The following is a 15,449-nucleotide window of genomic DNA, read 5'->3' as shown; positions in this document are numbered from 1 at the left end:
TTTTTTTTTTTTTTTTTTTTATGCAGACAAGCCCGTCTCAGCGGCAATGGTTTCTGTGACTTATTGAATAGCTCTGTTAGAGAGCAGATTCCCCTTGTCTGGTGCTGCTGGACACATGGACCACTCCGAATGAGCTGAGGCCCTGGGCGTCCTCACAGCTTCTTGCCTGCATTATTTTGGGGTCTCAGATAAAAGTGAGGTCACAAGTGCTCCTAGAACCGGCCCAAGATAGCCTGTGGGGACTTGGGGACTCTGGTCCCCATGGGGGGGGCGCTAGAGGATCCTATTTTAGACCTGTATGTGCTCTCTTGGAAAGAAATTCCATGGGTTATAGAAGAAGAAAGCCAGCCAGCGACTTCAGAGTGGATATAGACTTTTTAATCATACAGTGAGTGGGCCAACAATCATGAAGGGTAGAGATCATATGGAACATTCTATCTTGGAAACATTTAATATTCAAACGATTAGAAAGCATGTGTGTGGGACGTGGGAAATGCACATTTAATAACCCAGGGGTCACCCAACCCTCCACTCAATCATTCCATCCGTTGCTAGCGCAGGCCCTCATTTTACATATGCAGGAATTGAGGTTGGGAAGATGGCAGGATTTGCTCCGATTTATGCGATTTATGCAGCGTTGGAGCCAAGCCCAGCGGTGGGGCTGCAGAGCCATACCTGAGGGGCCTCCTGATGTGTGCACACCTCTCTGGATCAATTCAGTGGCCCTGACCTTGGAATACTGTGCGGAGAAACACTTTTGATCTGTACTTGCTCCTCTGAGGTTCTTCCCTCCTTGGATTCAGGTGACAGATCTTATATGGCAGCGACACAGTCCTGGGGGGGGCTTCCCACAGAGCTTGGAACTCTGGGAAGTCTTCGTTTTTTTGTTTTTTGTTTTTTTCCGTGTGGGCACACGTGATTAGCAAACAAAGGAAATCGGAAAAGTCACTTCCAGATGGCTCTCCAACTCACTCTAATGTCAATTAAACAGGCGGAACTCCAGCATGCCGTTAGGCCAACATGAGCATCAATATTCAACGAACCAGGAGGAAGCAGACTGGATCGGTTCCTTGACTTAAATTGAGGGATGGCCTCAAAAAAACAAACCAAAACCAGAAACAAGACAAAAGCAGACAACTAAAGCTCCCTGGTTTGAGTAAGAGGCAAGACGAAGCTCACCTCAGACCTCTCTAGGGACATTCCCCCAGCTGAGCTGGCCAACCCGGTGTCCTCTGTGGCCCATGTAGGGCAGCTCAGCTCTGTTAATAGTTTCCTGCCCATCTCAACCTACTCAGGATGCTTCCTGACAAGACATACTTGCGAAACCTCAAAGACACTGAACTTCTGAGGGGCTCCTTGGCGTCTGTGTTCCGAGGACAATACTGTTTGCCCCACATGGGCTCCTAAGCATGACGGTCCAAAGTGTCCATTACTGTATTTCATGTGATGGGAAGACTGCCCTGAAGATGTACTTCATATGGTAGGAGAACTGCTCTGGAGAGAGAGGGGGCAGGTGGAGAGCGCCAGGCAGGGCTGGAAGCCCTAAGGTTTCCCTCTGGCCTTTGGCTTCATGAGGCAACAATTGCCCAAGGTGAGAGAGTGGGCTAGCCAAGTCAAGTTGTCATATCCAGGCTCCATGGGGCTCTGCCTGGGGCCGAAAAGACCGGCTACGAGGTTATGATGGCACAGACGGAATGGCACCTACTGGTATGGATTCCATATGGTAAACTGCATGGCCAGAACCGTAGAAATGGCCTGAGCCAAGAGAGAGAACTCAGCCCAGCAGGTAGACACTATTTTACTTAAGGCAAACAGGACCTGGGACAGAGGTGGGGACCACTGTCATTGAGAACAGGTCCTCAGCACATAAGTACTTCATAGTCTTTAACTCAGGCACAGTGGCTGATATCAGGTCCGATTCCCAGCACAGAATACAAGCCAAGTATAGTGGTAATGTCTGTCATTCAGAAGGGTCATCCTCAATACATAAGAAGTTCAGAGCCAGTCTGGATCATGAGTCCTTGACTTAAAAAGAAAAAAATCCGCTTCCCAATCAGCCAGTGATCTGAGGTGCGTTTAAGATCAACAACCCCAAGAGCAAAGTATCCAGTTACCCAATCAGCTCTCTGATTACATCTTCTCCATCTGGGAAAAAGGGTCCTGCTGATTGGCTGCAAGTATCCTTGGGCAGCTCAAGCGACCTATAGACTAGACAGATAGTGCGGGGCCCCTTGGATGAGCGATGGTCCGACGCCTTCGATGAAGCTGCTCCATTGATCGTAGTCTTCCTTCAGGTCTGGATGGGCACAAACAGGAAGGAGTGTTAGGCACACCACTGTAAAGTCAAGGCCTGAGTTGCTCCCTCGGGCAAGCGGGGCATCCTAGAGAGGAGCATCTGTGATGGGAGGCTCTGGCAGCCTCCCAGGCAGCGGAGGAGGGAGATCCAGGAGTCGGGACAGCTGGGTCTACCCAGACAAGCCTGGAGAGGCTGTGGAGCTGTGGAGCTGTGGCTTTCATTTGAGCTAGTGGGAGGCAAAGGGAGGCAGAGGGAGGGACGAGGTGCTGGAGGCTCAGGGAGGTGTGAGCTCTTCCAGGAGAACAGGTGAGGGACAGAGGTGGGTTGTCAGCAGGAAGGAAGTGGGGGATCGCACTGGGAAGGAGGCTGTGCTGCGCTCTGGAGGCGTTAAGCACAAGCTGAGAGCTGCTGCTGAGCCACCTCTGGCCCATTTTAGTTCTCCATGTGACAAGGCACTATGAAGTCGCCTAAAACCTCCCCCAACCCGTTTATTTATTATTTATTTATTTAATGTGCATTGGTGTTCTGCCTGCATGTGTCAGACCCCCTGGAACTGGAGTTACAGACAGTTGTGAGCTGCCATGTGGGTGCTGGGAATTGAAGACACTGCTGTATATCATGACACCTCCGCACACCGATGACCAGTCATGGGCCATGGAGGTAGAGAACCAGGCTGCATGCTGGCACTGCATAACACCATAACAGATAACCTTGAAAAAATTAGCGACTACAGACATTTTCTAAGCTTTAGTATATTCATCTTAAGAAAAAAAAAAAGCTAATAAAAGAACTACTGGACGGGCCATCTTCAGAATCAGACACGATAGATAATGTATCCAGGGTACTGAGTGTGACAAGTCCTGGTGACTTCAGTGCCCTTAGCATAAGCAACTGAATCAGCAAAAGTCCTACAGTCACAACTGCTGCCTTCCACCTGTTCCTCTGCTGGTCACTTCCCTTGGCTATCTCTGCTACCAAAGGGTCATACCATTGTGGGCTCCCCTGTCACTTCAATTTCTTTTGAGACAGTCTTACTATGTGGCCCTGGCTGGCCTAGAACTCTCTATGTAGACCTGACTGGCCTCAAATCACCAAGACCTGCCCACCTCTGCCTCCCAGGTGCTGGGATTAAAGTCGTGTGTGCCACCATTCCTAGTATCCCCTGTCATCCTTAATCTTGGGCTTCTATGTCCCCAGGGGAACCAGGAGGTGTGGGCTAAGGAACAGGGAACAGACACTACTCAAGTCCCCGGAGGTGGGCCCACTCCTTCTGCTCAGGAGGAAAGGCATGTCTCTGTGAGCCTCCTACAGATCTCTAAACTTGGCTCTGGGCCGCTCTTTGTCCATGATTTACAAGGTGAAATGAGGGCAACAAGTGCCAATCTGGCTCCAAGCATCAATGCATTCTTAATAGGACACAAGCACAATGCGAACCAAGCGGGCTGCACGCATTGTGGGAAACGTGATTGTACCAGGTCATCCAGGGGAGGAGCCATGTCCAGAGCATGGAGAGGGGAGTCCTGCCGGACCAGGAACCATCCAGATCATGTCTAGTGTACCGTGTTCCAGTCAGGGTACTTCTCTTTAAAAGAGCCCCTAACAAACTGCACCCAAAGGAGGCACTAATAAACTACATGGGGGACTCAAGAGGCACCGCAGGTCCCATGGACATTAGCTTAGTGAACAGAGGACATTAGCGGTGACCACAGATAACGAGTGAGCTTCCATGTTCTACCTGAGACTTCTCTGGCCAGTTCGAGTGACAACCACAACAGCTGTGTTATGTGCATGCGTGCACGTGTACGCATGACGTGTGTGTGTGTGTGTGTGTGTGTGTGCGTGTGCATGTGCGTGTGCATGTGCGTGTGCGTGCTCTCATGTGTATTTTGGGGAGATGAGGCATCTGGTCTTGCTGTCAGGTTAGAGTTCAAACCTCAGCAGTGCAGGAAAGCCTGGCTGTCTCCTGATGAAAGGGACCTGTGAGGGGACCAGCTTCACGAGGGTCACGGTACTTCCTCCTTCATGTTGACTTCATCGAAAGGGACATGTGACCATGAAATCCCCAGGCTGGGGCTGGACAGTGACCAACAATGTGTTTAGGTAGGCAAAGGCAAGCTGACACAGTATCTCTCTTGGGAATCTGGTGTCAAGAAATATTCAGATGGCAGTGGTGGCACACACCTCTAATCCCAGCGCTGGAGAGACAGAGGCAAGGGGATCTCTGTGAGCTCGAGGCCAGCCTGGTCTACAGAGTGAGTTCCAGGACAGCCAGGACTACACAGAGAAACTCTGACTTGAAAAAAGAGAAAGAAAGGAAGGGAGGGAGGGAGGGAGGGAGGGAGGGGGGGGAGAGGAAGGGATTGAGCTTGGGTCATCAGGCATGTGCCACAAGCGCCATTTCCCCTCGGGGCCATCTCACCAGCCCCTAAACAATCACTTCTAACATCCCAAGTCCCAGGAGGGGAGCCGATTTTTGTGTCCATTGGAGAAGACACCTTCTCTGGGTAGAGGTGACACCAGGGACCTCAAAGGGCTTTGCATCTAGCTGGTCTGTGACTTACAATATCGGTCACGATCTTTCCATATTTGGTTTCGTTTAAAAATTCCCATACGTTTTGGCCAAAACACCCCACAATGTACAAAGTGGTAAGATTGGGGACCGAGGTGGTAGAGTAATGAGAGGAAAAGGTATTCTCACAGTGAGGAAGCCGGGGCTCAGAACCGTTAGACGATCAGCCCAAGGGCTAGTAAGTCAGGACCTGGAGGGCAAACCTTCAGGAAAGGAATTTCTGTGCTGATGTGCTGACCACTCTTTCAGCCAGCCATTTCATTTCATTTGCCATGTGTCTCCTGGTCCTAGTCATGTCAGGACTGAGCAGGGTGCTACAGGAGAGTCAAGGGACCCCACGTGTGCCCCATACGCCCCACTTGTCTCCTTACCAAGGTGCTTCTGCAGGAAGGCCAAGATGGCCCTCACCATGACCTCCTGACTTTCGTAAGGGTCCAAGGTACCACGAGAGTTACTGGAAAAGAATTTAGCAATCAGGTTGCCCGTCACAAAGGCAAAGTCAGTTTGACTCCGATGAACAGCGCCTCTAAAGAGAAAAGAGAAGCCGCCCATAGGCGGGTGGAGGTTAAGCACAGGCATCAAGCACCTACTGTGTGCACTGTGCTGCCTATATGTCAGGGTAATTCTGCCAGGGCAGCATCTGCCCCTGTGATCGAATCTGACACGGTGGACGGCACTAGGATCTGAACTGAGGTGGGCCTGGCTGCGAAGCTGGCTCAATGCCTAGCTTGCCATGCCTGACAATGCAGGGAGGGAGGGAGGGTGAGCTTGTTAGACGGAGCTGGGGGAGGGAGGAAGATTCCCGACACCCACTGCGCCTACGATGCCATGGTTTTTATCCAGAGACCCCCAAGGCCCATTGAACTTTTAACCTCACTGCCAGAACTGCCCCGGAGTCAACAGGGACAGGAAACACAATAATCACAGCAGAGAAGGCATGGAAATGGGTTTTAAATGCAGCCTTTTGACTGTAAATGCATCATCCTTTCCTTCCTTCCTTCATTCATCCATTCACTCATGGTAGTGAAGATTGACCCAGGGCCTTGCACATGCTAGGCAGAGAGGCAGAGATCCTGCCGTGACATTACGTCCTCAGCCCTCTAAATACATGGAATGCACACGTGAAGTCCTTGCTGGATTCCCATTGAGCTAAATTACCCCTAACTCCAATGAATGTGGTATGGGAAAATATACACGCTAAAGCACCCGTCTGGTGTATAGAAAAGCAGATTTTCCACAATTAGATCTATTCATTTACTGTGCTGGGAACAGAGGTCCACACTCAGGCTTCATGGTAGGTGCCTTTACCTGCAGGGCCGTTTGCCCAGCCCTAAACGGATTTTCAAAATGTATTATTTAAAGCACATGAAAAATGTGTGTAGGATAATAAATATATTGACTTCTTGAGTATTCAGAACTACATTTTAAAAATAATATACTGGGGCTGGCTCAGCGCATAAAATCCCTTGCTCTTGCAGAGGGCGGAGGTTCTGTTTCCAGCACCCACATAGTGGATCGCAAGTCTCCAGGTTTAAGAATTCAACACCTGCACTCGGGAGGCAGAGGCTGGCAGATCTCTGTGAGTTAGAGACCAGCTTGGTCTACAAAGTGAGTTCCAGGACAGTCAGGACTGTTACACATGCAACACCCTCTCATGGCCTCCATGGACAGCAGACATATACATGCAGGAAAAACTCATATGCATAAAATAATATAATTAATACATCTAAAAAATTTGGGGTAGGGGGAGGTTGAGACAGAGTCTCACTATGTAGCATTGGCTTGTCCTGAAACTCACTCTGTAGACCAGGTTGGCCTTGAACTCACGATCTACCTGCCTCTGCCTCCCGAGTGCTGGGACTAATGGCATGTGTCATCATATCCATAGGATATATTGCCTGTAGTTAAGTCCCCTTTGTGTGCCTTCTCTACAGACTACAAGTGACTGCAGTCCTGTCCCTCCAACGCTATGAAGTCAAAAATGAAAGAGGAGGGGCTGGGCCAGGGTGGGGAAGGGCAGAAGCCCCCGAAGCGACTGCTTGCAGCCTTCTGGCACTGAGGGGCTTGGCATGGCCTATGGTTCAGCTGCCTAGCTGGTTCCCAGGGTACATGACGAGCAGTTAGTGTGTCTTCCCGACACAGGCACTGGTGCACGTGTGCTGCTTGGCTTGAGTGGGGCATGCACAGGTCACGGAGGTTTCAGGCCTGCCTGAATTCCATACGCCTCCCACATGGCCAACAGCTTAAGATTCAAAAGCCTGCTGCTCTGGGGAAAATGGCCCCCAAAGAAAGCTAACCATCACAGGGCAGTGACCAGGTAAAGAGAATGCCCCTTACTTGGCCAGCATCTAAGAGGTTTATTTGGTTCGGATCTCATGTTGATGCCCAGGTTGGCCTTGAACTCTCTCTCCCCTTGCCTCAGCTGCCCATGTGCTGGGATTACAAACATGCATCGCCAGGCTCAGCTTGCATGAATGGCTTTTATGACCTCTGTGAACTAGATATCTATGGAAAGTCTACAAATCCCCCTCAAATTGTCAAATCTTAATGTATTCATAGTCTTCATAAACTAGTAAAATTCCCATAGGAGGCTAGAGATGTCTGGACTCCACCCAGACCCAATGTACCAGAGCATTTTCCAGAAAGCACTAAGCAAATCCTATCACGCAGCCTCTGTAGGAGGAGCCAGGCAGCGAAGAGAGACATGAAATGCTACAGGAATTATGATGTGAGGATTCTGGCAATATCCAGATATTCTGTGGATATATAAAAAGTTCTGGATAGCCTAGAAGAAATGGAGGGAGTCCTGCCTGACTGAAAAATGCACAGGACCCTGGGGTAGTGTGCCTTTGGGGGATACTTACAGGACAGTCACGATCCTGGACTGCTCGTGCTGGGCACAGATCTTCTTCATCAAGTTGACGCTCTCTACCGTCTGGAATTTCTCGACGTTGATAAAGAACACAGGGCCCCGGGCTTTGGGGTAAAAGTCCCGTTCCAGAGGGAACATCCAAGCGTCCAGGGCTATAGCACACCTGGGATCAGACAAACATTGAGGAGCCGTCAACTAAGAAACCCAGGCAAGACCGGTTACAGTGGAGGGGGTTCGAATGGGACTCTTCTCACCAATGGAATAATGATTCAGCAAGCCAGGAGCTGGGTGCTGGGAGCCATTCCCTCCTGTTATGATATTACGTCGGAATCCCTTTTGCCTGTCCCCAAGGAGCCTTCCAGAATATATACTCCCTCCCAGCAAAGGTCAGAGTCCCTCCTCTGGATCCATACTCTGACGATCTCCAGTTCTGCAGAAGGTCACCTCATTCATTTCATCACTTACTCGTTCACTACTGAGTGACCACTGTGAGCTTAGCCCTCCTGATGCAGAGATCAGTGAGAAGGGACAGCAGGGAGAGGCAGGGGTAGAGGGAGACCAAGGGACTTTGAAAGTATCAAAGCTCTCAAGCACAAGATGCTACATGAGCCCAGAGCCTTGGTGGCAGAGAATCCTGCAAACTTCCTTCGTACCAAGGGTGAAACTGTGGTACTATGACTCAGAGGCACATGCATTTCTGCAGGGGACAGTCACCTTCCACTGCAAGGACAGGTGCACTCATACGGCCTCCACTTCCTGTCCTCTTGCTCTTACACATCACTGCAGCCTTACAACTCAAATGCTTCTGACTCCGTCCACGATCCCTGTCCTCCACCTCATGCAAATTCATCCTCTTGTAGCTCTGCTGATTTGGCCCATACCCACCCAGCTCTCAGGTGGGCCTGTTACATCACACGGTAGCCAGGATGCTTTCTAAAATGGAAGATTCATTTTTCTCTGTCTAAAATTCTTTAATGATGATCTTTTTAATTTTATTTCATTTTAAAAATGTATTTACTGGGGGGAGGGTATAAGGGACTTTTGGGATAGCATTTGAATTGTAAATGAAGAAAATATCTAATAAAAAATTGTTTAAAAAAAAGAAAAGAAAGAAAGAAAAAAGAAATGTCCACAGGAGCATCAGGTCCAAAAAATTATGTATTTACTTTTATACAGTATACTGTAGCTGTCTTCAGTCACACCAGAAGAGGGCACCAGATCCCATTACAGATGGTTGTGAGCCACCCTGTGGGTGCTGGGAATTGAACTCAGGACCTCTGGAAGAGCAGTCAGTGCTCTTAACCAATGCACAATCTCTCCAGCCCCTTTATTTTATTTTTCTTAAGACAGGGTCTTGCATCAGGCAGTGGTGGCGCACACCTTTGATCCCAGCACTTGGGGGGCAGAGGCAGGTGGATTTCTGAGTTTGAGGCCAGCCTGGTCTACAGAGTGAGTTCCAGGACAGCCAGGAATAGACAGAGAAACCCTGTCTCAAAAAACAAACAAACAAACAAAAACCCAAAACAACAACAACGGGGTCTTGCTTAGGTTTGGTTTGACCTCTATGATCCTCCTGCCTCAGCCTCCGGAGTGCAGCGTTATGGGTGTGTACATCCCGTCTCTTGGTCTGTTTACTTTCTGCATGGCATTTAGGTACTAAGTAAGGATTCGTGGCTTCTTTGCAAGCCGCTTTCCTCCCGCACAACCCACTCTCTCCAAGCCAGACCATCTTCCATCATCACCACTGAATGCCCAGCCCATCAAACAGTGCCCAGAACTCAACCCTTGTGTGACACATCCCTGCTCCACGGATGGATGGACAGACAGATGGACGAACGGACGGACGGATGGATGGGTGGTGTGTGAAGCTTCATGACCACAGCATCACCGGCACTCACCGAAACTGGACCTCCTGGGTCAAAGCAAGAACAGCCGTAGCTCCTCCAAAGGAGTGACCCATCACGGCTACGCGGTTCCTGTCGATGCTGCCCTGAGGAGAGCAGAGGACTTAGCTGAACCAGACACGGAGAGAGGCAACCATAGAGGAACGAAGGCGAGGCAGGATGCAGACCAAAGCTGTCCCATCTGAGCCTCTGGCGGGATAGGGTGCCACACCGACTAACTTGCTTCTGAGGCAGAGTCGTGGCAAGTTCAAGCCTGGCCTGGGCTACACAGTGAGACACTGGCTGGGGTGGGGGTGGGATGGCTCCCTGGTTTAGAGCAGTAGCTGCTTTTCCACAGGACCCGGGATCAATTCCCAGCACCCACGTGACAGCTCAGAACTGTCTCTAACTCCAACTCAAGGCGATCTGACACCCTCACGCCACGTGCACATAAAATAGAATTAAAAGATTATTAAAAATAAATAAAAGGAATCTCTGGGGTGCAAATCAGTGGCAGAGAGCATGTCTGGCACCAAAAGGCTCTGGATTTGACACCCAGTATGGCAAAGAGAAGAAAAAAAGGAAAGGCCTCTGTCCTGGCCAGCCAATGCTCAGTGCGAACAACCTCCAAGGACAGTGCTTGTCACCTGGACACTTTTCCTGTTTGCTTTGTTTTGAGAGAGAGTCACTCTGCACCCCTGGCCTGCCTGGACCTCACTCTGTAGTCCACGCTGGCCTCAAACTCACAGAGATCCTCCCTCTGCCTGGGTGCTGGGATTAAAGGCCTGTGATTCCATGGCTTTGTACTGTCCTTGACTTCATAAACCTCTTGCTCCCTGCGGAGGGGAGGCCTTCACACGTCTGTGAGTAAGTACCCAGACAGACAGAAGCCAGGCTTCACCAGCTCATCTGAAGGCCGCCTGAGATGCAGCTCCCCCTCTCCCTCAGCCTCTAGGACAGCGGTTCTCAACCTGTGGGTGGCGACCCCTTAGGCAACCCTCTACCTCCCAAAATATTTACATTACGATTCATAACAGTAGCGACATTTCAGTTATGAAGTAGCAATGAAATACTTTTATGGCTGGGGGTCAGCACAGCATGAGGAGCCGGATTAAAGGGTCGAAACGAGAACCGACACTCCACAGCTCCTGCCTCACAAGCTGGTCCGCAAGGATACCTCACAGAACACAGAGAGGAACACACGGGACTGCCGGCGCCCTCCATTTTGCCCTAGAGCAACGACTGCTTGTGCAGAAATCCAACTCAGGTCCTACCTCCTCTGTGCATCTGTCCTGATTTTTATCTACAGCCCAGGGGAGAGTTTCTGCGCTCCGTCTGCTCTCTGAGTGTCTATTTCTGGTTATTCCCAGAAGCCTTCAGGGCATGGTTTTATAAAAAGCCACCACCGAAGCCTGCTAAGGGGCTGGGGAGATCTCTCCGCAGGCTTTGTGTGCCCGGATCTGTTCAAAAGCCTCGCTCTCCTCAACTTCTAGCCCGGGGCGTGTGTCCATTCTCGCCCTTGGCCGAGAGAAGCAGATGGACTCCTTAGCTTTTTAAATGTCAGTGACTGTATTCGTATGCCTCCAAAATCAGCTCTGCAGAGAAGCCCCCTACCATGGTTTCCTTTCCACCAGCTGCCTTCTTCCCGCCCCTAACCAGCGACAGTGTCTCCAGTGTCCTGGCAGAGTTCGAGGCTGCACAGACGAGGAAACATGACCACGCACGCATGCGCACTTTTATCACTCTCCCGCGGGCGCGCCCCCCAGCTAGTGTCTCTGCATAGCAGCAGTATTGGTACAAAAGCTGCTGCCTTGTCCTTCCCAATGGCTACACTTGACATCACCCGGAAATAGACAGCTGGCTGCTCACCAAATCTGTCCCTGGACACGCAGCGAGATCATTTCTCTGCAGTGCCAGGTGACCGGGTCCTAGCTAACAGCGTGAGCAAAAGTCTAACTTCCAGAGCAGGGGAGACGGTTGTCTGGTTAAGAGCACTTTGCTGTTCTTGCAGAGGACTGGGTTTGACTTCCAGCATCCAAGCCCAGAAGCTCGCAACTGCCTGTAACTCTAGCTCCAGAGGATTCCACATCTCCGGCCTCTGCATGCACGCACCTGTACTCGTGTACATACATACATACATACATACATGCAGATACTCATACTAACACATAATTAAAAATCATGTGATATATGTGTGTGTGACCATATGCATATATGTGTATATATATATATTTTTTTCCAAGTCCATCTATAGAGACTCTCAGGTAGCTCCCTGCCTGTGCCCTTCTGCTGGCCTAAGGTATGTAGTACATTTGAGTTCAAGAGTCCAGAGGGTAGAGCCTCAGACGAATGGAGCCTCAGCTAGAGCGGCTTTCCAGCTTGTGCCAAGCCCTAAGTACCCAGTTCCTAAAGGAGCCTGGACCCCTAGACTGCCTCTTATAGCACAGGACCCTGTGGGTGCTACATAAGAGAGAGACATTTCTATTGATGAAGTCACTGAGAGGGGTCTATGTGTCCTAGCAATTAGCATTCCCTGGGGCTTTTAGCGGAACACGTTGGCTCTTCCCAACTGTTAGCTTTTAGGATCAATGAAGCTCATGCAGGATACTGGATACAGACTGGAAACTGCTGGATACGAAAGAAGGAGAGAGAGAGAGAGAGAGAGAGAGAGAGAGAGAGAGAGAGAGAGAGAGAGAGAGAGAGAGAGAGAGAGAAGGAAGGAAAAAGAAAGCATCTATCTGTGCTGCTGATGGCTCTGACACACCGCCTTCCTCAGGGCAGCAGGAGAAGGCTATCTTCTTCAGCACAGGGGGATAGCGATGTTTAGATTCACTCAGCCTCGCGGGTGAGGTTTACTTAGCTAGTTGATTTCCTGTTTCCTCTGAGATTCACCAAGACAGTGGCTGCTGCTCCTCGGGCTCTCAGGCAGGTGGGTCTGGAGTCAGCCCCAGGGGTAAAGGGGGCGGGGGCTACTTCCCCACTCAGTGAATAGTCACTCACACCCACCAGAGTTCAGGGTCTAAGCCATGCATGGACATATGTGTCTTCCTTTAAAATGGCTTTTTTAAAAAAAGAGGTCTTGAGACATACATAAACACCTTTGGAAACATAAGTTCCAGATTAAAGCTGGCTCCACTACTTTTTTTTTTTTCTTTTTTTTTTTGTTTTTTTTTTTGTTGTTTTAATTTTATGTTACGTGAGTTGAATGGGTATTTTCTCTGTATCCATGTCCATATATTACTTGTGTGCCTGATGCCCACAGAAGCCAGAAGAGGGTACTGGATCCCCTGAAAGCAGAGTTTCAGATGGTTGTGAGCGGTCATGTGGGTGCTGGGAACCAAAGCTGAGTCTTCTGCAAGGGCAGCCAGCAGTCTTAACTACAAGCTAACTCTCCAGCTCCTCTGCCATTTTCTTCATGGAACATGGTTTGTAGGTCCTTAGCCTTTATGTGCCTGCCTTCATTTGGTGTACAGATGTACTGACTTCATGAGTTTATGTGGGGAGCTCTTACCACAGCAGAATTCTTATTCACCCAGTGGAATATTACAGGAGCATCAAAAAGAACTCATAAGCAGTGCACCACTGTGCACACCTGAAATCCCAGTACTTCAGAGGACCAGGAGCCCAAGGCCAGTCTCAGCTACACAGTAACTTTGACGCCCACCTAGAACTCACAAGACCCTGTCTTAGAAAGACAAAACAAGAAAGAAAAACATGGAAAACACTAGCTAGCTAGGTGTGGTGGCTCACATCTGTAACTTCAGCACTCAGGAGAGTGAGGCAGAAAGACTGACACTCGTTCAAGGTCACTCTGGGCTACATAGTGAGTTTTAAGCTAGCCTGGGCTATGATGCAAGACTCTGTCTCAAACAAACAAATTAACTAGCATGAAAAAAGCCTCTCTCTCTCTCTCTCTCTCTCTCTCTCTCTCTCTCTCTCTCTCTCTCTCTCTCTGTGTGTGTGTGTGTGTGTGTGTGTGTGTGTGTGTGTGTGTGTGTGTGTGTGTGTGTGTGGTCTGAACAAGAAAAGGCTATTACATTTTGTTTAAGCATTAGAGGGCAAAGAAAAGAAAGATCAGGGGAGAAATGGAAAAAGATTAGTCATTGCAAGGTAGACACACTCCCTGTCTCCAAGTCCCTAGCCGGGACAGTGTCACACCTTCTAGAAGGGGTCTTGGGACTCCTTCAGAAGCCTTCTTAGCTACTGGGCTGCAGTGGGTCCCTTCTCCTTAACACCCTGACTTTGGGAAGAAACTCTCCTCTACCCATGTGGCACAGAGGGGCCCTCAGTTCTGGTGTCCCAGCTCCTTTGACAGGGAAGGTGGCACAGCCTAGGCAGATGGACCCAAATTCTCTCTCTGACACAGAGAGTGGTTCATGCGACCGTGTAAGCCACACAAGGCCCCAGGCTAGAAGCTAAGAGACTCTTGCTGTTTGATTCTGGGGGCTGTTCAGGCACAGGCCTGGATTTCTAGCAGCTATCTTTCTTGCCTGGAATCTGATGAGGATGAAGGCCCCATATGCACAAGGAAACTGAGCCCATAGACAAAAGGTAAGATGCAGAGCTAACAGGTCTGAGGCCCTAGCTCTCACTATGCTGGCCCGAGGTCAGCCTGTGCTCCCGCCAGCGGTGTGAGCCAGCGAGACTGTGAGGAATGTGTAGCCCTGGGTCACCCCAACCGTCGTCGCGTTACCTTCAAGGTCATCAGATCCAGTCCTCCTGGGAAGACATTGACGACAGTCTTCCCAGCAGAGGCGTCCTGAAGGATCCGCAGCACTCGCACACACTCTTTCACCCGCTGGTGCACCTGCAACAGAGATGGTCTGCAGGAGCATCCTACAACCACACAGTGAGGACCTCAGCCCCATCGCCAGCCCAGGCAGAATGCAATGGGAAAGGGGGTCTGCCCACCACAGCTCTGCAAACACTGCAGGCCTCTCGCAGATCACACAGGTTCTGGGGACAGCAATAGTGAGTGGACCTAAGAGTTCAGATTCACCGGGCAGTGGTGACACATGCCTTTTGGGGGAGGGAGGTGTTCGAGACAGGGTTTCTCTGTTTCCTGGCTCTCCTGGAACTCACTCTGTAGACCAGACTGGCCTCGAACTCAGAAATCTGCCTGCCTCTGCCTCCCGAGTGCTGGGATTAAAGGCGTACACCACCACGCCCGGCTGGCACATGCCTTTAATCCCAGCACTTGGGAGGCAGAGGCAGGTGGATTTCTGAGTTCGAGGCCATCGTGGTCTACAGAGTGAGTGCCAGGACTACACAGAGAAACCCTCTCTTGAAAAACGAAAAAAAAAAAGTTCAGATTCTACTTGCCTACCTGCCCACCAGGCCCCGTGAATGGCCAGATGAGAGAGAGGGCATACATGAGAGAATTTTCCACTGGAAGGAGTGGAGAATGCTGGTTTGGTTCAACTTGTCCATTTGCAACACAGGCTGTCTGTCTGTCTCCTTTTTCTGCCTCCCCTTCTCCCATAGACCTCTCCCCTGCCTCTCCCCTGACAATCTGACAATGGATTTCTAGGTGGGAATTTTCATTTTGCCTCTCCTCCCCAGGCTAGGAATTCTTTAATGGGAGTTTTCAAAATGAGCTTCGCTCTGGGAGGAGAGGACTGGGGACCGCCACCAGGGCCTCGTTCTCGGCGATGAGCCAAACGTCTGCAAAGTCACAGCTGGCAGGAGCTCAGAAAATAAGTCAACCTGCAGACCTATGGGAGTCCTGGCAGCGACAGGGATGAGCTGGCCCCTCTGAGAGCAAGTCCCAGGGACTGACTGGCAGCTCTAGGGCCCCACTCTTCCTACCCTTTTGAACCAATCAGCACC

At 50.3% G+C, this 15,449-nt stretch overlaps 1 protein-coding gene across 9 annotated transcripts in view; it reads right to left on the bottom strand.

Moving 5' to 3' along the window:
• Positions 1-356: 356 nt before the first annotated feature.
• Pafah2 (platelet-activating factor acetylhydrolase 2) overlaps positions 357-15,449 on the bottom strand; it is a 31,093-nt gene continuing 16,000 nt past the window's right edge. For all 9 annotated transcript variants that reach the window (NM_133880.3, NM_001285875.1, NM_001285872.1 and 6 more), the window contains 5 exons: positions 14,314-14,427; positions 9,636-9,727; positions 7,730-7,900; positions 5,237-5,391; positions 357-2,296 (listed from right to left, as the gene is read on the bottom strand). In NM_133880.3, coding sequence (NP_598641.2) covers positions 2,202-2,296; positions 5,237-5,391; positions 7,730-7,900; positions 9,636-9,727; positions 14,314-14,427 — 627 coding nt within the window. In that variant the 3' untranslated portion in view covers positions 357-2,201. The remainder of the gene's footprint in view (positions 2,297-5,236; positions 5,392-7,729; positions 7,901-9,635; positions 9,728-14,313; positions 14,428-15,449) is intronic.

The sequence above is a fragment of the Mus musculus genome, chromosome 4 (genome assembly GCF_000001635.26).
Source record: "Mus musculus strain C57BL/6J chromosome 4, GRCm38.p6 C57BL/6J".
NCBI lineage: Eukaryota > Metazoa > Chordata > Mammalia > Rodentia > Muridae > Mus > Mus musculus.
Note: the sequence above shows the minus strand (reverse complement) of the source record. Positions and strands in the feature narration are given on the sequence as shown.